The 21,722-nt window shown below is 45.6% G+C and overlaps 1 protein-coding gene across 2 annotated transcripts in view; it reads right to left on the bottom strand.

Moving 5' to 3' along the window:
• meis1b (Meis homeobox 1 b) overlaps positions 1-21,722 on the bottom strand; it is a 145,054-nt gene that overhangs the window by 4,972 nt on the left and 118,360 nt on the right. For both annotated transcript variants that reach the window (XM_027277424.1, XM_010745799.3), the window contains exons 9-12: positions 18,186-18,262; positions 4,515-4,573; positions 2,808-2,897; positions 1,841-1,938 (exon numbers count right to left, since the gene is read on the bottom strand). In XM_027277424.1, the coding sequence (XP_027133225.1) occupies positions 1,880-1,938; positions 2,808-2,897; positions 4,515-4,573; positions 18,186-18,262 (285 nt within the window). In that variant the 3' untranslated portion in view covers positions 1,841-1,879. The remainder of the gene's footprint in view (positions 1-1,840; positions 1,939-2,807; positions 2,898-4,514; positions 4,574-18,185; positions 18,263-21,722) is intronic.

Here is a 21,722-nt window from a genome sequence, read left to right as displayed (position 1 = left end):
GCTGGAAAGAGGCAGCTTGGACACGGCGAACCAGCCCTCATGTTTACACACTTGCACACACACACACACACACACACGTCTCATTCTGAAAGCACAGCCTTTCTATTACCATGTCTCCCTGCATTTCAAACCTGAGCGATGCCGTTCCATGTGAGATTTTTCTGTCTTCGCTTCAGTCGTGGACGTTTGTGACAGAAACAAGGGGCGGCATATTTTCACTGTGACGCACGCACGCGCATTCTGTGGAGGGTTAATGGTCTCTATTTTTGTAAACTGAATAAGTCAAATCCATTGGTCACACCTCTGGTGATGGCATATTTAATTTGGATCTAGTCAATTAGGCCCAGCTAAGCTCCATACCCTGCTGGCTACCTCCTCCATTTTGCACTAGTTTGTGTCCCCTCCCTGTGCCAGGAGTAATCCTATTACCATACACACACATGCACATACGTACACACACATGCACTGCGAGAACAGACATGCACGTTTGTGCACGTGCACACACCCACACATGGGCAAATGCATGCATTTCACATATGAATGTTTGTTTATGGTATACATGCACCCACACACAAACACACTGTGTACAAACATTAATTCTCAAACAATATTGTTTCACAGCAGTTGGACCCATAGCCACTTAATACACACTGTGCTCTGTGACAACACTGAGCCTGTATACATCCAGAATTATGTGGGAGTCTATTTGGCCCTGGGGCGAGAGAGGAAGAGGGGAGGGAGGGAGAGGGAGAGGGAGAGGGAGAGGAGGTGAGAGAAAGAGAGAGGCAGAGAATTAAAGAGAAAGAGGGAAAAAAGGTGTTTGTGTGAAAGAGATAGAGGAGAACTGACAGTGAGAAAAACCACAGAGGGGGTGAGAGTGAGTGAGCATTAGAAAGGCAGAGGAAAGAGAGAGAGAGAGGGAGGGAGGGTGGAGGAGGTGAGGAGGCGAGGGAAGGATCCTCTAGCTGGTTAGTGTGTGTATTAATGTGGCTCATGCATCAACAGCAACCCGGGCAGATTTATGACACTTAAGGGGCGCTCACTCCTCTCTCTCTCCCTCTCTCTCCTTGCACCAGCGACGACTGCTTACATTTTTTTTTTTTTGCCAATCAGTCTGTTGCCATGGTAACGTCCTACCTGCTCCCCCCCTTAACCCCCCCAACAAAACCCCATCACCCTGTCCCCACCCGTCCCCGCCGCCTTCTTTCCCTTCTCATCACCCTTCCTCCCCTCCTTTGCCCCATTCGCCTTCCTCCTCCTCCTCTAATCTATCTACACACACACACAACCAAGAATGATTGTTTAATAGAAATATGTGCACCAAACTAGTATGAAAAATACTTGATTTTCAACAATTTCATTGAAGATTTTCACTTGAAAACACCGTATCCGCATCATTGATTATCATCAGTAATTGCTCTTTGTATATTAGTATCCGTAGACACAGACGACATCCAAGCTGTTTTCTCTATCCTGAAAGCCTTCATTTCTTTCCTGTACTCCCTGATATGAAGGATGTTTATTCCTGTTGCTATTGGATATGTGAGAGCTCTACACACATGTGCGCGCACACACACACACACACATAAAGAGTTACAAGGTTGTGATCAAAGGCTCTTATCACCAGACTGAGGGTGGGACAGTTAGAGAGAGAGAGAGAGAGAGAAAAACCAGCCTGAGAAGAAGAAGCGTGAGTGTAACAGAGAACACAGAACAAATGAAGGATTTTCTCTGAAACTGCATACACACTTTAAATTGCATCTCCTGATCTGCACTGAATGTATATCTGTGTTGCCCATGCAGAGTAGAAGTCAGTGTGTGCGTGTCCACGTGTACTTACATCCCCCTTTGTGTTGCGATTGGCCGGACTCAGACGGGGCTACATGTAGTGCCACTGACCTTCCATGCCCATGTTCATGCCCATTCCACCCATTGGTCCTGAGAAACACAGAGGGAGTGGATTTAAATGCACATCCATGCTAAACTAAAGTTTTTTTTTTTTTAAAGAAACAACAAGTGCTTATGCTGCCAGACACCAGAGATGATGTTTTTTATTTTTTTTTGGTGAAACTAACTGAGCAGAGGAGAGCACTGGCTTATAACTCTGGAAGGGCGAGGTGTGATGAAGCGAGGTAGGGAGGGAGGGGGGCTAAGTAGCCTGGCAGTTTATCCAAACCTGCTGACTTTGAGCGGAGGGTGAGATAGGGTTAGAGACTTGAGAGAATCCCAGAAAACAGGGGATAGAGGAGGAGGAGAGGAGCTTAAGGACAAACTCTGGGATTAGACCTGATGGCGTGAGAGAGAGAGAGAGAGAGGGGGACTGAGAGCAAGGGAGGAGATGGTTGTGTAATGTGATTGACCACACCTGTTCTGGTTTGTGTGTCGAGGGAGGGGGAGGTAGCAGTGTGTGTGTGTCTGTGCAGTGTGTATCTTTATCGCTGTGTTTGAGGCTGCACATACTGCCCAGCTTACAGTTAAACCACCACACGGCGACCGTATAGCTTCCGCTAAGTGCTTGTGTGCGAGAAAAGACTGAGAGCGTACCGGCAGAGTAAACCACCAACACGGCGGATACTGTATAAAAAAACACACTCACACACTTGGGGATGTGATCAGAAGATGACAAAGGAGAAAGAAGGGATGGAAGAGGAGAAGGAGGGATGAGGCAAGAGTCATGGCGAGAGCAAAAAAAAAAAAGAGGGCGATGTCGTGAAAATGAGCTAAGGACAGCAAGGAAGGAAAGAAGGAAGGAAGATGGGAAGAGTGAGGGAGGAAAGAAAGGAACAGACACGCAGAGAAAGCCTTACCAGGTGGTCTGATTCCCATGTGCTGCTGGCCGTCCATGACGAAGCCCCCCATCGGCTGGCCATCTGGATTGTAGGGAGCTCCTTGACTTACTGTGGATGGAGGAGGAGACAGAGGGAGGGAGGGATGGAGGGATTGGAGGGAGGGGACGGAGTGGTCAATTAGTGCTTTTAATTAAGGCTCAGTGGCCGAAGCGGGATCATCTGTTGGCCGGCGCACGCAACAAGGCAGTCCGCCGTTTGTGCTTCAACGTCATCTCGCTTCGTGTCTGTCCAGCCGGCTCTCCTCTGTAAGCTCCCTGGTAGACTTTAATGCGTCTAAATGCTCTAATAGGGATCGGACAGAGAGTGTTCAACACACACACACACACACACTACGGTACACGCAGGACACACGAGGACTTTTGTTTTAAAATGAGATTCGAGCCATCTGGAAGAGATGACAACTGATTTTACAGACCGACTGATAGAAAACCAATAAAACATGTCTGCGAGCGAGCGAGCGCGACTGGAGCCCATGTGTGAATAAAAATCTGTTTTATTTCTGCTCAGCTTTAAGTTACTAAAATCAACAATCAACACTGTTGCTATGTGATGCAAATGTAAAAAAAAATAAAACATCATCTCCTGTGTAGGAAACAAACTGCACCTCTTGTATCTCTACGGCTACTGCTCCCATGGATGTATGATTATATACATGAAGGAACAAAATCAGCTCCAGGCTGACGCTCTGATCACTTTTCCTCCGTGACAAGGAAGTCATTCTTGGCGAGAGGCCTTAGAATCTGCTCCTACCTAAATGCTTCATCTAATAAATACTGGCTATAACTGAGCAGCGACGATAAGTGAAACCTGATAGGGTTCCTTTTTTTGCTCGCCTCCATTGTTCCCCTCTCATAGAAATCCACTTACCTTCGAATCAGGCTGTTTTGGGGGTCAGTCAAGCAAAAGCAAGAACTCAGCCTCCTTCTGAATGCCTTTGAACTTTACTGCGCCCCTAATGCCACCCTGACCTCTGACCCCTATTACAGGTAATAAAGTTTACGGCAGTCCAAAACCAAGCCATGCACCAGGGGGACCTCTCTCACTCACTCACTTCCCTCGCTCCCTGAAACAGCCGCAAATAGGGTTTTTTAGAGGGGAGGGGTGGGTAAAAACAGGTCTGGAAGCCAAAAAAGCCAAACAACGGTCACCCCCCCTCCAAAAAAAAAGAAACGGGTGTAGTTCTCTTTATGTTTTGGTTTGAGCCAGGGAGGAAGGGTTGAGTGTTTTTTTTCCTTTGCACTGGGATGGCAAAGGGGGTGAGGAAAGGGTTAACAGCAAACTTGACTGAGAACACAGCTAGTTTTGTTTACGGGGCTAAGAAAAATAAATCCACTCATCGTTAACTCATTTTCAGCCCAAATTTATTATATTTTATAATTAATAAAATACTTTCTCACCCCAAAATGGCACGTCAAAGTTGATTAATGGTTGCTGTTAATGTTTGTAACGTTTTTTTTTTTTGGTTTTCTTAATTTTAGTGGTCAGTCACGACACTTTTTTTTTTGGTTTTCTTAATTTTAGTGGTCAGTCACGACACTGAAGAGGGGGAAAGCCCCTGGAGGTTTTGGGCATTCCTGTATTTACCAGCTGAGGGGCCTCCGGGTGCATGGAGTGTGGACGGCTTTCGCCTGCGCGACTTGAATACAGTAACTATAGGAGACTTGCCTGCACGGTTTGACTGGTCGATCATGGGCTGGACTATTCTCCTCCTGGCGTTAATGAACCTGTAGAAGATAGAAGAAGAGAGGGGGAGGGAGACACAGAGACAACGTCAGTGTATTTCTCCAAACAAGATCGGGCAAAAATTGCTGACTAAGACCATGAAAACGTTGGCACGCAGCACGAAAACAAACGCACAGGCCAGATCAGCCTCTTTCTCTCTTAGCTCTCCATAACAGTCATATGGAGAAATGATTCTCCCCCTAAGCAACCCTGAGCCGCAGTAAATCCACGGCAAAAGTCACATCTTAACAGCCTTAACAACCGAGTCGGTTGTCTCTGAAAACGCAAAGGAGTCCACGACTTGTACAAACTTGCACCGCCTCAGCTTATACACAGTCACGTCGGGCCTGAACACTGGGGTCTTTGTGGGGCGAGGCTTAACCGGGATTTTCTCCCTGCCTGTTCGAAACATGTCGACCCATCTCGCTTTGTTGGAGACATTCCACCTCATGACGAGCCGAGATTGCTGACTGTTTAACACGCTCGGCTTTTTCCGAGCGCGGCGGCGTGTGAAGTGTTGCTGACAGAAACATGTCACGTTGCCACTGGTGAGAGGCATTGTTTTGGGTGATACTCTGTTAAGACAGGTGACCATGTGTTACTCTGTGACAGCAGGAGCTTTTTTTAGTGTGTGTGTGTGTGTGTGTGTGTGTGTGTGTGTGTGTTTTCACAGGAGCAGGATTTGGTACAGCCTTGGACAAACCCCTTTACCCTGTGACCTCCAATAAAAGCACACGGTCAGACCATTTATTGTGCACACACACACCGTTACTCATATTTAAATCTACTACTCACTCATTTTCAACTGCACACACACACACACACACACACTCTTAATCTCTCCCTCTCCTACGTCTATTCACACACATTCACGCCCTCGCACACACCCACACAGGCAGCGCTCTGGCCTTGCTCAGCCTAACCTCTTGTGAAATGACCCTTTGACCTGTAATGACCCCAAGGAGAGAGGGCTCTTGGGGCTTCTGACTTGATTTATGTGTTCCTGCTGTTGCCCCACCGGACACTTTTATTTCATCTCTAAAAAAAGGGGGGGAGCATTAGCCGAACTTTAAGGAAACAATAGTCGTGCAACGCTTCTGAAGCTGGAAAAAAAAAGGAGCATTTAAGGAGCTCTAAAGAAGGAGAGGAGGGGGGGGGGGCAGAAACAAAAGGACACTAGCCGGTGCATCTGTTTGACCCCTGATTAGTGAACGGATCCGTCTTTGCTCTATATCTTTTTAATATTCCCTCTCTAACTGCTTTATGGTGCTTTCTTTTTCTTGCCCGTTATCTCTCATGTATCACCTTCTTAAGACAGAGCTGCAGAAAGTGGCGGAGACAGATAGCAGCAGAAAGGAAGAATAATTAGCAGCATGCATTGTTTTTAAATAATTGCTATGTTATATATTAATTGGGTTTTTTTCTGTGAGGTGAAACGATGAATAAAAAACAAACTAACTGATAAAAAAAAAGAAGGAACGAAGCAGTGTCACAGATCCTGTCAGTGCTTCAGCTTGATGCTTTGTTTATTTTATTCTCTATTTAGTTATAATAAAATATCTTGAATTGGAATTTTAAGGGGGGGGCAGAAAAAGAAAGCTAGGGAGGAATGCAAGAATGCACTGACATGGCAGAGCACCATCAAATGAGGGAACGTCTGGAGTTTTATCACCAACGCCCGCCCTCCCTCCCCTTCCTCCCCTGCCTGCCTTCCTCCCTTGCTACCCCTGTTTTGCTGGGGGAGATATGAGAGGAGGAGCGAGGGAGAGAGAGAGAGAGAGAGAGAGGGGTCTGAGGAGGCCTGATCATTCCTTTAACTCTCCTCTTTTCTCCTCTCCTTCTCCTCTCCAGGCCCTTTTATAGAAGGGGGCGAGGTCAACCTGAGGCCAGCGCTGGCTAACTGTTGACCTCTCCTCGTCTCCTCGCCTCCTTCTCCTCTTGTCTTTCGCTGCAGTCTCTTTCCTCTCTCTCTCTCTCTCCTCTATCGCTTTATGTCTCTCCTGTAAAAAAAAAACGTGGCTCTTTCTACCTCCCTTCAGAAATAGACTGATGCAACAAAGGGGGTTGTTTTGGCAATGGGTGTGCACTACTTAGAGAGGCAGGCATTTCTTCCTGGTATATTGCGGATCAGGGAGGAATGTAATGGACTTGTAACTTGATGTGACCTCCCCGAAATATGGAACCAGTGCTTATTTACTCTAAGGATTAAATAGGCTGTCTACCAGTAAAATAATAATCCTAATATCAGCTACTAGACATAAGTGCTGCTACTATTACAGCAAGAGCAACTACAGTGCCTCTCATACCTCCTCCCTCTCGGTCCCTCTCTGTATCTGTTTCCTTCTCCTGCTCGCTCCCTCCTTATCATTCCTTCCCTGTATGGTGGAAACTGGCGGTCCACCTCCCAGCAACAAACCCACACTCTAACCCACCAGACCCCCCCTCCCCTTCTCCTCGCTAAAACTCTTGCCGGTTTCCTGTCCCCGTCGTCCCCATATCTGAGGCCAGATGCACCATGGGGGCTGGAACAAAGGATAAAATGCCTCTCATAATAGCAGCCAGGGGAACGGAGCGATGGAGAGCGGGAGAATGGGAAAGGGAAGGAGGAGTGAGGGAGTGTTGGGGTGGGTGGGGGAGAGGCGAGGGGCTCCGGTCTGCAAACCAGACACTCTCGCTGTGACCGTTAATAAGCTGACGCAGAGAAAGACGTGTGCGGGGGGAATCAAGAGAGAGGAAATAAGAGAGGGAAGAACTCAGAAGGAGATAAAGAGTGATGGAGAGAAAGAGAGGAAAGAGGGGAGTGAGGGGAAAAAAGCGAAGCTCCTCTATTAGGCGGAGTGAGGCTTCACCTTTGCACGACCCCTGGGTGCTATAGGGCCAGCGTTTATGGCCTGTTCATTCCCCTGCCTCCCATCACAACACAATGAGCTGCACTATTCAGCTCCGCTGCCGGTGCAACAATAGCTGGGCTATTTTGGCGTGACACACCACTGGTGGTACGCCTAAAGTTGGGCAAAAAAGACAAGCAGCAGGAGGAAGGAAAATAACTTGAAATAAAATGTAGCCTTGTGTAGTTCAAGGAATCCGGCCACGGCGCAGACACAGCCAGGGGTAGAAGTTTGATTCCCAGTGTTGGGGACACATGCTTGACACATGCACACACACCCACGGTACAGTGGATGAGAAAAAATGTCAGCCACATGTTATGCCACAACTGAAGCCTCTTAAAAGTCATATGAGGAAACTGGGTGAATGTCTTCAGTTCCTCTTTGTTGTTCGCCTGCCTCCGATCCATTTCTCCTTCTGAGATTGCTAATGTCTGGATTAATCCTCCCGCACCTCTCCCTCCTTCTCCGGAAAAAGGAGTGGAACTGATTGCGACGGCGTCTGCCAAGCCCTTGCTAATGTCCTATTCTCATTACACCCGAGACACACACACACACACACACACACACACACACACAGACACACAGAGCCGAGGCAGCCGCACACAGGTGTACGCGAAGCACACGTGAAATGCCCAATTAAAAGCAAGAAATTGTCTTTTTCATCAGCTGCCTTTGTTGCGTGACCAATTAGGGGATAATTTAATAACGAGCAGTGGAAAGATGCAGATTGGATATACAAAAGGTTACTCGGCAAGCTCGTTGATTTAAATTCATGTGGAGTTCTCAATTTCTGTGCCACACATACTCACTCACACACACATCTCCACAGCCTTCTACCAATATTATATTAGTAATATGAGACACACTGAAACACACACATGTGCACATACACGTTCATACACACGTCCTCTGCACTCACTACCAATATTACATTAGTAATCGGAGAGAACGTGCACACACATGCACGGGCCCGCGCACAACTCACATTTATACCTATTCCAACATTGCACACACACACAACCACACACACACACACACGCGTGTCAGGACCTGGCGGTGGATTTTAGCACACGCCAACAGGGGTTTACATGCATATTCAAATCTTTGAACCTCCTTAAAATAACTGTATAACCACACGGTTCTCCTGGATGCCAATCAACGTGATTTAAAAGCCCTCAAAAAGAAAGCGCGCACAGATGTGCAGACTCATGTGAGCTTATCATCAGGTTGTCACAGCGCGGCGAGCATCGATTGTCTGCTGCTCAACCACAATTAACGCCTAGCCCATATATCCTTCCTACTCACTCAACACACACGCACGCAAGCACACACACACACACACACACACACACACACACTGTCCTGTTCTGTTATTTTATCTGAATTAATTCCGTTAGGAACGTTTTAACCAATCCTGTTTCAGTTCAGTTATAAATCACAAGATAAGCATTCATACAGCTTTATACTCACGCCAACCCATACCCATACCCCCCCCATACCATTTCTTATGTCCCACCTCGTATCCCTGCTGAACTTTTATTATCCCTTCCTGTGTCGCCCGGCACATCTCCATCTTCTTAAGTAAGTAGTTATTTTATTATAGGAGCTCACACATGATCTTATGCGCCGCAGGGGGGGTGGGGGTGGCTTTGCATATGAGTGCACGTACCTGCATACTGTATGTGTGTGTGTATATGTACTCAGAGCGTACTGCAGGTGGGTGTGTGAGGGAATTACAGTTATGAGTCTCTCCCCTTTGTTCTCCCCCACCTGACGAGTTAACTCATAAATCACCTCCTTCTCTTTTACCCACATATCTCCTCCCTCCCTCCCTCCCTCTGCCTCTCTCTCCTCCTTCAGTGTCGTTCCCAGGTCAGATTCTTGGATTAGATGCGTCAGATTAGTTTAAATAAACTAACGCAGCTGCTTTGCAGGACTGTAACAGACACACCCTCATCTACAAACATTTAAGAGACGGGGACATGGAGAATAGATTGTGCCAAAAAAAAAAAAAAGAGGCTGTAATTATCTATATTTAAGCCATATCTAATATTGTGCAAAGAGACTGTATTGCCCTGTCTGTGCAGCTTTCAACACGTACGAACAGCGTCATCCATACACAGAGTTACAAATGTACTCAGCTCGTTTGCTGCATGCGCTCACTTGTCAGCCAGTAGCAGCGTTTTCCCTCAAAGCCGACCCAGACCAATCAAACAGCTGCAAACAGCCACATGTTATAGGCCCGTAACACTCCTACACACACACCCTGCTCCTTACCATGATCCTCTCTGTTTCTTAATCTTCCTCTATGGAAAAAGGCTGTTCGCATTAGGCTTGGAAAAGGTGTGGTACCTTACACATTACTTTGGGGGTTAGCTGTGACAGACATAAACACACATGCATGTTCATGCATGCACAGGCGTAATAAAAAACCAATAAGCAACACACACACATACACAAACAGAAAGGGTAAGGTGAGTTTGCAGTGAAGTCATTTAGGAGTCACATGACCAAATCCGAGCGCTGCAGCTCGGCTGTTATTTTACAGGAGGCCGGTGTTTTGAGTCAGCGATACACGTATGTCTTAATTGGCAGGGAAATAGTTCCTGAGCCACTTCCAAAAGCATGCATTGCTATGCACACACACACACACACACACACACACACACATTTGGTACATGCTGGTCTGCTGATCCAGCTCCTAATAACATGAGGTGGATTAGCTGGATCTAGTGCCACATATGGAGGGAAACATAAGAAAACAGTGTGAAATTTAAAAGGAGCTTTAGACTGAGAGCAGCCATGGGGTCACTTAATCCCCATTACTGCACACACATAAAATACAAGTATGTAAGCACACACACACACACAAATAGAAACACACACACACACACACTCTGTTGCTCCACTACCCAAGAGCCCAGTGTCCATTAAGAGAGCCATGAATCTACCACTAAAGCTGGTTTTACAGAGTGGAGCGACAGGCAGGGTAACCACACACACACACACACACACACACACACACACACACACACACACACACACACACACAGGAGAAGAGCTCAGTGTGTACATGTGTTCAGTGTGTACGTGTGTCCATGACAACCAGGTGCCTCTCGGAGTTAAAGAGAGGAAATGTTGGCCACTTGAAAAACATACATGAACTCACTGGCTCTCCGACTGCGAAACAGGACTTTGCCAAAAGGCAAAATATAAACAGAAGGTGGGAGAGGGAGAGAGAGATGGAGAGAGGGTGAAAAAGAGTGAGAGAAAGGGGGAAGTCTGAATGCAAGAGACACAAAGAAGAAGAAAAAAAACAAAAGCAACGGAGGAAGAGAACAAGAATGAAACATCAGAAGGGAGGGTGTAAGCGGCCACATGTGACCTCCGTCACTCTCTTTATCTCCGTTCCTGCTTCCCCTCACACACATTCAGACAGACTTGGACTCAGTTAGCCGGTCATCCATCAATGCCAGAGCGAGGGTATGGCTTGAAGCCTGGCTTTACCCAGAAACAACATGGCTGTGCCGTGTTGCCCACTCCACAAACACAACATTGGACAGAGTCTGTGTCCTTTAGCCCTTTGGGCTGTGTGTGTGTGTGTGTGTGTGTGTGTGTTTCTGCATACGTATTTGCATGTAAATGTATTTCCATTGACCATATACACAAACAAACACACACACACTTTAGCCACCGAGACCAAAATTTCAGTTTACACAGACACACACAAGATGACCAGAGGTGGTATTGCTGACAGGGCTTGCAGTGGCAAACACCACGCAGCGGTTGACCTAAATCCCCCCTCATACTGCCCGTGTCATATCCTGTCTCTGCGCGTGTCACTTCCCCCCGCTGGCTCACAGCAGCTGTCGCTACAGGGATTCCTCTGACTGCCCAGAATCCAGCGGCAGGGATGGCGGTTTCAGGACTCCACATCCACAGTCAGCAAACAGCGAGAGAGAGGGTGATGTTTGGAGAAACTGATCTTTGTTAATGTCTCTAAAACACAAAGTCGATAATCTGACCGATTTTTTTGAGTCACTCAAACTTCTGGTGACAGTGAATATGTCTGCAGGATTTCAGCATTCAATTATTTCTTCACCGGTGCCAGCAGAAGCAGCCTGTTCGCCTCATTATTCCATGCTCCGTCTACAAATCCTTTACACAGAACCGTCGCTTGTCTTAATTGCATGAAATCAATGTCAGTCTTCGACCCGGTTAATTGTCGGAGGTAGGTGTTCTATTTTTCTTAGATCTTTCATTTTGGTGCACAAGTGATTCAGTTCACATCAGCGTGAGAACAACAACCGACTGACGGCGGCGAGGACGACAGCGACCATGTGTGCTTCGACACAGACCCTGGCATTCACGTTCTGCTGCCTTTCATGTTTTGGACTCCCTCCTCCTCCCCTGCCGACCGCTACCCACCTCTCCCTCCACTACTACAAAAGAAGGTTGAAAAGCAAGGGAGAGGAGAGGAGTGGGGAGAATAGAGGAGGGAATAAAAAAGACAGAGAGAGAGAGAGAGAGAGAGAGGCGAATGAAGAGAAATGCAGGTTTGGCCTCGGGCAGCGCGCTGTGATGTAAGAGGAACGGAGAGAGCGAGAGGAAGAAAGAGGGGAGGAAGGGAGGCGGGGGGGAGGAAAGATGGTGTTCGGTTCACGGTGTGTCTTTGCGAATGGACACCTATATGTGTATGAGCGCACACACACACACACCTACACACATTTGTGTTGACATAATACAGCAGAGACGGGGTCGTGTCTGCACAGGCTAAAGATTCCTGTAAAAGGCTATTTGGTAGCAACAGACTTCAAACTGAGAGAGGAGCATGTTGTCTTTGAAATGATTTTCACGTTTCCAAGTGTTGAAATCCGAGGGTGAGGTCATATCTAGTGAAACGTGTGCGTTCATGTGTGCGTTTCATGTGTGAGTGTGTGTGTGAGAGAGATCCTGCTGTAATGTCAGGGAGTTTCAGGCTGAAACAACTTGACAGAGCTGCAGTGTATGAAACAGGGCTCTAGGGCATGGACTGAAACTGGGCCTGCTAATTCCAAAACACACACACACACACACACACACACACACACACACACACACTCAGAAGGCTTTCTCCGAACAAGTTCCAGCATCTCTCTCTCCAGCCTGTCAACACACTGAACTATGCAACTCATCTCACTCTACCTGTTCGTCCCTCACGTATCTTTGCAAGGATCGTTCTGATGCTTTGAAGAGATTACAGCTCACGCCTCGTCATCAGTGCACATCAGTAATATGTGAGATATGGGAGATTTTCTTTCAGCTTTTCTTTTTCTTTTAATCAGATCGGTTTTAATCAAGGCAAAAAACACTTTAATCGACAGACATATAGGCTGTGTCCGAAATCACTCCCTAACCACTATATAGTGACCACGCCATTTTGCAGTGGTGTCTGAATGTTTAGTGTCCACTATATAGTGCACTGCATGTATCCCACAGTTCACCACGAAATGTAGTGAACATCCGATGGTCACTAACCGAAGCAAGATATCCCATCACGCACTGCCAGAAGTTCTCTGGGCGCGGAAAGGAGCATAAATGTGGCAGATGGACGTGAGACTGTGTACAAATGTAAGTATTTTTCCGTTTAACGTTTGATTCCGAGGAAAAAAAAGTCTAAAACGAACAGCGTATAATTAAACATTCCAGTAGATTACACTGTAACTTTCTGTTACTAAAGAGCCAAGAGAATAAAATATAAAAATATGCTTAAATAGAAAGCAAAATACGAAAATAAAAACGTACAGGACAGTAATCAAAAGGCTCTAATTTTATAAAAATGCAGTAGTAAATGGACAAGTATTAGGTGAGACGACATTAATGTGGTACGTTTTAATTGTGCGACGTAATTACAGGCGCCAAGAGAGTGTCCGAACATTTTTTCCACTACATTTATTTCCCTATGTAGGGAGTAGGGAATGAGTGATTGATTTCGGACACAGCCATAGAGTGTAGGTCCATAATTCCTGCGCGGTAGGTCAAAGTTGAACCTGAGTTTTGTGCTTTTAAAACGCAAAGCAACGTTTACAACCGACCACTGAGGTGATCATTTTTATTGTCTGACTTCTGTTTAGCTCAGAGTTCCCAGAGCAGCACAACGTTATTAGAACTGCCAAAAAACCTGAGAAACTGAACCCTGCATGGAATAAACCAAAATTAGTCTTAAATTTTGATTCAGCATGAGCATGAACTGCATTCTTAAGTTAACACAATGGGATTTTTTGACTCCTAATTAAAACAGCAGGTCCTTCTTTGCCGTCTTTGTTTTCATGCATTCTGATGATGTCTCACTCCCTCTCCTCCGTTGTCTTCCTCTGCTCGTCCTCTCTGAAACCTGATAAGCGGCGTACATACATGCGCGCCACGCCGCTCCTTCCTATATAGCCTGGACGTCCGTCCACTCTGCCCTCTTAAATACTACCTCTCTCTCTCTCTCTCTCTCTCCCTCTTTCTCTCTTTCCCTCGCTCACTCCCGGCCCATGCTTTTAAGACGTTCGTAAAAGGAGGCCTTATTGACAAAACAATCGCTCGGCGAGGCTTAAACACTGCCTTTAAAGGGGCATTATTAAATTGCAGGCAGGAAGGGGAGGGGTAGCCAACAAGGGAAACCTGATGACCTCGCCATCGATTTTTACATCACCGGAGCGTTAGGAGAACTTAGCAGAGAGATACTGACTGCAGCCGGAGAAAGAGAAAGTGGTGGAGAGAAAGACGTTTTATATGTTTCGCCTTTTGAGCTTTTAGCTGATGCACGACTCAAGAGCGCTTTACAATGTGTGAGCAGGTAAAGGGGAGCTATTGTTCAAGGACATTTAGATACTTTGGATGTTAACAGACCTGAAACATGTTTCTAATCTGATTACTGCCGGGCTTCTGTCTTTACTGATCCACAGACTGTGTGTCCTCATGTCAAGATGTCTCCGTCTTTGAACGTGGTGATTACCCGCTCGTATAAAAAGCAGAAAGAAGTACATTTATAGAAGGGAACAAACTTTTTAAAGCATCTTTTGGGGGAAATTCTTTTGAGTTTTTAATTAAAATGACAGCACTGCAAATAAATATCTCCAAGATTTGTTTGATTTTTAAGCACAGATGATATTTATCAGACACCGCTTCTTCAGGGAACTACAAGGGACAGCGGTTTCACAGCTCAATTAAAAAAAAAACGGTTGTGTTAGAATAAACTATATTTTCAACAGTTGATGTTCACAAATTAAGTCTAGCGTCTTAGACTTATATTCAGATATACAGAGATGGGAAGTAAAATGCCGCCTTTGTGTGATTATTTTATGACTTACGATTAAATTGAATCACATCGCGCTATGTTCAATGAGCATGAATCTCTCGCATGTGTCACTGTATGCCGCTGTGTCAAACGATGTGTTTGAGCTTGTGTCATGTGAGGACTTATCTGCTACATGGGTGTGTGTGCGGACAATACACTTATTCACTGTGTGTGTAAACATACCTTACCTTTCTAGGAAGTCTGTCTGTCTGTGTGTGTGTGTGTACTGTATAGGCTACTATGTACTCATGGATCAGGTGTGTACAGTTTGTGTGTACTCAATATATGATTCTGCTGTGTAAATGTGCACATGCATTACCACACACACACACACACACACACACACACACACATTCTCCATTCAAAGTGAGATTCCCTGGTGCAGCGTATTTCTGCCAATAATTCATGAGTGATCTGCGCCCCTTGCCGGCCTTTAGCATTTTTATTTAATCTGCTGAGCCCTACCGCGCGCTCGCTCATCAATAATACACACCAACATGTGTGTTAACACATCTAGGGTGTGTGTGAGTGCGTGAGAGAGAGAGAGAGGGATTGTGGGCATGTGAGAGAGTGTGTGTGAGTACATTGTGCATATGAATAAAGATTGTGTGTGTGTTTTAGACAAATAGATGGAGGGAAAGTGTGTGTTTCATGGTGGGACATGTGACAGGATCGTGCCCGCGTTTGCGTTTGTCGGTTGCGCGTGTTTGTCATCGTCATGTCTTCAACAAGCACGGATGACCCGCAGTTCATCTGCGGCCATTCCACATGAATCCAACCGACGCCGATGGCCGTGAAACACACTCCCGCTCAGTGTTTTATGCTTCCTCAAGTCCTCTCCGGCTTCATGTCACAGTTGTAGATGTGATTTGGTGCAAGTGAACACATGAGAAAATGTGTGTGTGTGTGTGTGTTCATGAGCAGCACTGACAAACAGACTCACAGCTAGGGAAATTGACTTCACCAAATCAGTGGGTCAGGAGGTAACATCACCGGGGGTTGCTATGGAGACACCCAATGACGGGGCTTCCCGGCCAGCACAACAACACGCCTGCGAAATGGCAGTTCCCCTAACGTAACCTCTCCGTCTCTCTTTCCCTCTGTGGTTGTCTCTCCATCTATCCGTCTGTCTTTCTTCCCCATCCGTCATCCTTTTTTTCCTCTCCTCCATCTCCACCTCTCCTCACTCTCTTTCTTCACCCCGTCTCTTTGTCTCTTTATCTCCTCGTCTTTTCACTTTATTGTTTTCTTCCTCAATCACGCTACAATGTACTGCTCGCTCGCTCAAACAACCGTGCGTGGAAATATGCCTCTGGACAAACATGCACGCACACACACAAAAAAAAAACACACAAACACACACACTTGTATACAACGAAATGTGAGGGGGCAGCGGGATCCCAGCATGCAGGGTTTAACAGCTAATACCCCTTAGATTAACCACCCCCGGTTCCCCTCTCTTACACACACACACACACACACCGCATCTTCCACAAGCCAAGATTAACCTCCCACGATCTACACAGTGTGTGTTGGTCACGCACAAATACACACACACACACACACACACACCTTCCTTGAGGGTGTGTTGCTATCCCCCTACCAATAAAACAACAAACAGAATGAGAGTACACAGTCAGCCTTAAGTGACCAAGCTATTCATGTGACTGTGTGTCTGACTCTCTCTCTCTCTCTCACACACACACACACACACACACACACACACACACACACACCCACACACACACACACACACACACACACACAGCTCGGCTTTATCTCAGCTGTAAGAATTGATCCCCCATGGATTTCAGAGGGGTCACGTGATTTGATAACCTCTACAGGATTCCCTCTGGTCAGGAGGCCTTTTTTCTGCCTGTGTGTGTGTGTGTGTGTGTGTGTGTGTGTGTGTGTGCACATTATTTTTGGCCTGGTATAAAATGAATTCTCCATAGACTGATACACCATACCCTAATCTAACGTCTGTCTGTCTCTGAGGTCTGAGATTGAACAATGGCTGGGAATAATGTTAACATCATTAGACTGCTGGTAATAGGGATTTATCATGTCTCATCTCTTTCTCTCCCTCTCTCTGCTTATCTTCCTCTCTTTCTCCTCATCTATTTTTCACTCCGTCCGCCTCCTTAACTCTCTCTCTCTCTCTCCTTCTGCTGCTCTTTTGCCTCTCTACTGTCTCCACTTTCATGCCTGTACCTAAGCAACTGACTGATACTTCCAAGGATTATTTTAAGGGCCCGGCTCAGATCAAACACCCTCCTGCCTGGACCCCGCCTCAGCTCCTCGGACTCCAGCCCCTTTAATTAGACACGGCTAATAACACTAAGCGCGAGCTGATAGCCATCTCTCTGATAAGACTAGCCGCACAAGGACATAGGGGGCCCCCTTCTACCTTTTCACGGAGCTACCTAAGGTTAAAACAGCTAGTTAGCAACCTTATTTTTAATGACGAGGGCTGGTCACGCTTGTGCCCAATTAACGGGCTAGTTGGCACTTACAGAGCATTAATTGGTAAAGGCAGGGCTGCACTTTTTTTTAAAGCTGGGCTCCTTTGCTAACAAGGACAAATTAAAATGCTGAATGCATTATTAAAAAAGTAATAAATAATAACGTAAAAAAAGGATATATGGTCAGTGGACACCCGATAAAATGATTTTTAACAGAGGATAATGAGCAGCTGCTGCTATAATGACTATAATAACTTGTGAGAATTTGTTTGTTTCTTAATTTAATAGTCTTTCAAGAGTGTAAATCTGTCACTGTCATCATGGCAAACTATCCCTGAGCAAGATAAAACCAGCTTTGAGCTAGATTCAAGGAAAACACGGTGCGTAAAGTGGGAATAAATGTTAAAATTTCACCAGGAAGAGAATGAATGTTAAATGAGACGTTCACTGACTGATTAAAACAAATGTTAATCACTGATAAAAAAAAAAGGTGCTGCGAAGAAAGCCACAACCCCCCCATCCAAAAGAAGTCAGTCAAAGCAGAAGCCCCGTAATTAGTCTCAGAGCTACCACTTGTTTTCAGTAATCATTCTTGTAGAACTGGGAAAACATCCAATAAAAATCATCCAACATGCAAGTTGGATGATTTTATTGGATGTTTTCAGATGGTAGTTTGATTCTTAATTAACATGGACGCTCATGTTTGGGGCTGAGTTAGTCTGTTGGTTTGGAAAAATCACTCCAGGCCATATCTCTTTAGATGGATTGATCTAGGTGAGGATGACTCGGTAAGTGGTGTGTGCGCCTGTGTGTGTGTGTGTGTGATCAAAATAGGGGCGGAGTGGAGGCATTAATTCCGATCATTAAGAACTTGGATAGCCTCGGGGTATCAAACCCCCCGCGAAATCGACTGCATGTAAACTCTCAGATGACTTACCAGTTGTTCACTTGTAGGATGGTGAGGCCTGTGTCTTGCGCCAGCTGTTTCTTCTGTTCTTCTGACGGGTAGGGATGCTGCGGGAGAGAGAAAGAGACAACACGTTTGAGAAAGAAGAAGAAAAAAAATAAAGGCCGACCACAAATTGTTTAATGAAGCTTCTTGTTGTTGGAAAAAAAAACAAAGTCTGATGTGCCTTTTAGTAAAGAAAGTGTTGTTGTAGGGCACAGATTACACACACACACACACACACACAGGCACACTGCGTAATGAGAGGTAGAAAATGAGATGTGCGCTCATACTCATTGGTGCGTAGGTGTGAGTACGCGCCCTGGATGTATACTGAGAGTGTGTGTGTGTGTGTGCGCGTCGACGTGCCTCTCTCCCCGCGATCATTAATGGAATATGAAATCTTGTAATTAATGGCAGGCAAAAAGGCAAGCCAATTAGAAAGTTAAGTGAAGTGGAGAACCAGCTCTGGTAATTAGGCAGCCTCTTACACAAATATATTCAAGTCGACGGCCCCCCTTTCACCCCGCTGTATATGTAATCAGTGAACGGGGAATACGTAACGTTAACCCGATGGAATACAGACAAGAGAATGTAAAATCTCTTGTCTTTATTGCCGCCGTTTGCTTTTATCCTTTTTCTGCGGCTCTGTCAAGTTTGCCGCTTTGCTTAACTGCGTCAATCGTAAGAAACTTTAAGCACAGAGAGCTTTATATGCTTCATCGTTTGGAGGTGCAGCACCTTCCTCTTGCCACGTCAGCAAAGTGTTTAATCCACAATCATAAATATCAAAAAATCTGTCGGCGAGAGGGTGGAACAATGTCAGATTTGTCTAATATGAATCAATTTCTGCACAGAGATGATCAAACCTTGGTTTTTTTATCTTGACATTCCTGGCTGTCACTCTTCCCTGATACAAGATAAATGATCCCGCTGCCTCGCTTATTTCATATTTGTCTGCAGACTCAAGATGAATGCTGACACGTAAACAACAGATCACTTGTGTTAAAAAGACAAACTCAAACTCGAAGCCCCGACGTTTTAAATATAAACTACTGGCTGCAGCCAGCTGAGAACAGTTAAAAAGTCCAGCCACCTGTTTAAATATATAGAATGAATAAATTGGATAAATGTGAACTCAGGGAGTGTGTTGATTTATATTAGAGTGTGTGTGTGTGTGGGGGGGGTGTCAGTTGCACAGAGCCTTGTTCGTGGAGGACAATGTCCTGTTCATGACTGAGACAAGACATGGACTGTGCTGAACACCATGAGCAGGCCATAAAAGAGGAAGGGACGAGGGTGGAGCTGCAGAGCGAGGAGGAAGAGAATAGATTGTAAAGGGACAGCACAAACTGGAAACTATATATATATATACTATATATATTCCTAAATGCTATTCATACATTTAGAAAAGAAAGTTTTTGCAAAGGTGTCTTCATCAGAGAAATTTAAACCGGTGCTGACATCAACGTAAAACTTTAAAGTGAAGCAGTGTCCCACTCTGACTTATTTATTTGAATGTCAAGGAACAGGCCACCCGGACAGAACCCTGACATTAATACTGTTATTCTGCCCTGTTGTGGTGACCGACAATAGGCGCCACAAATACGGCCACTGTACAACACACCGAGTATGTCTAACAAGAGCACACACACTTAATAGTCAATCAGACGTGCAAAATCAGTGCGGCGCCAGCGTTTTCATTTTTTCATTACAGTTTTTTCAGCTGCATAATGAACAGGATTGTGTTTAACGCTGGGACGACCCGGCAGAGAGAGAGAGAGAGAGAGGAGACTGATTCTTCCCTGCTCCATGTGATTGGTCGTGGGGAATGGGAACACAAGGAGGCTAATTTCATGCACTAAGTTATAATTGCATTGTCGCCTCTGGCCAAATTTGTGTCCACTTCTTTTTCTGTGACCATTTTTGTGTGTGTGTGTGTGTGTGTCAATGCATGTGAACTGTCTGTCCATTCATTTACTGTTTGTGTGTGTGTGTGTGTGTGTGGACTGATCAGATAATATCTGGATTAAGATAGCTGTAAATCTGGGGCGCCACTCGCCTGCCCACATGTGTGCAAAGTGAGAAAACATTATTCTTTAGGGCTTGTGTCATCTGATGTTTTGATGCATTGAGCGCTTCACATATGGACACCAAACACACACACACACACACTCGCTGCTGATATATTAAAGCTAATCATGTGAACGACGCGTCTTTCAAGCCTTTCTTCTCAACAAACAAAGCTGATTGAACATGAAATGATCAATGTGTCCATTCTACGTGCCGTAAGATCTGGGGGGAAACAGGAGCGTCTGCCTCGTGATATCGAGGGTGTGTGTGTGTGTGGCCATGCCAGGGGCCACAATACAGCACAAATACATCCTGTTTTCAGTAGCTTCCCAGAACACACACACGCAGACAGACAGCTATACACAACTAGTCACACACTGATGCAGACACGTACGCAATCTCGATCGCAGACGGCGGCACTGGGTTGCTCGGTGGCATGAGTGTGCTCACATCCTGCCAGTAGAGGAACGTAACCAAGTGTGTTTGGTATATTTATGTATGGAAACAAGCACAAATTTGAAATTTTTTGTATAATAAGAATAATGGTCACAGAAGACACCCAACAGCATGCAAAACTGGTAAAATTAGCTCCATCTCAATTATCTACAATATAAAAATGCTGTTTACACACATGATAATATGATTTCATAACGCTGTCAGGGGCCATTTGATGGCATACTTTTACTTTTCATCCTGTAAATGTGACGTTGTGGCTTTCCAAACTTTTTTTACCAAAGCAAAAGGATCTGAAAACGTCTTCCACCGCTGCTTCCTGCCCCTAATACAACCTCTATAGTCTTTCAAGCACAAAAGAACACGGACTTTAAAAGAAGAGTTACCAGGAAAAGATGTCCCAAAAGCCAAAACATCAAAACTGTTTTTGTCCTCCTTTTTTTTCCCCTAAACCGCTAAATTAGCTCCTATCTGTCAAAACACCGTGATTTAGTCTCTCGCTGCAGCAACAAGTCGCCCAGTTTTAATATTGTCTGTGAGTGATTCTAGTGCCTTAACGGCCTTTGGCTGTGGTTCAGTGGGTTGAGGGAGAGAGAGAGAGAGAGAGAGAGAAAGGCCTTTAGTGAGAAAAGGAATAACATGTTCTTTAAAAGAGCAGATGGAAAGTTTCTGCGCATCCTTCCCTCCCTTCCCTCTTCCCTCCGCCTATCTTAATGATATGTCTTCTCCAAATATACAACTCCTTTCATGAGAATTTCCACCCTGCTCGCCGCTCTCTGCTGGGCTATGAGCATGTGGGTGCCAGGAGGGGTGTGTGTGTGTGTGTGTGTGTGTGTGTGTGTGTGTGTGTGTTTTCGCTTCTCTCTCTCTCCTCTGTGCGTCTTATCAGTTCGAGTGTGTATGCGTGGGTGTGTGCATGTCTGTTGCGTTGCGTGTGTGTCCGTTTGAGCCAAAGATTTTTTTGCACAAGTTACAAGTTTCATATAAGTTTATCTCTGCGTG

This window comes from Larimichthys crocea, chromosome III (genome assembly GCF_000972845.2).
Source record: "Larimichthys crocea isolate SSNF chromosome III, L_crocea_2.0, whole genome shotgun sequence".
NCBI classification, from domain to species: Eukaryota; Metazoa; Chordata; class Actinopteri; family Sciaenidae; genus Larimichthys; species Larimichthys crocea.
Note: the sequence above shows the minus strand (reverse complement) of the source record. Positions and strands in the feature narration are given on the sequence as shown.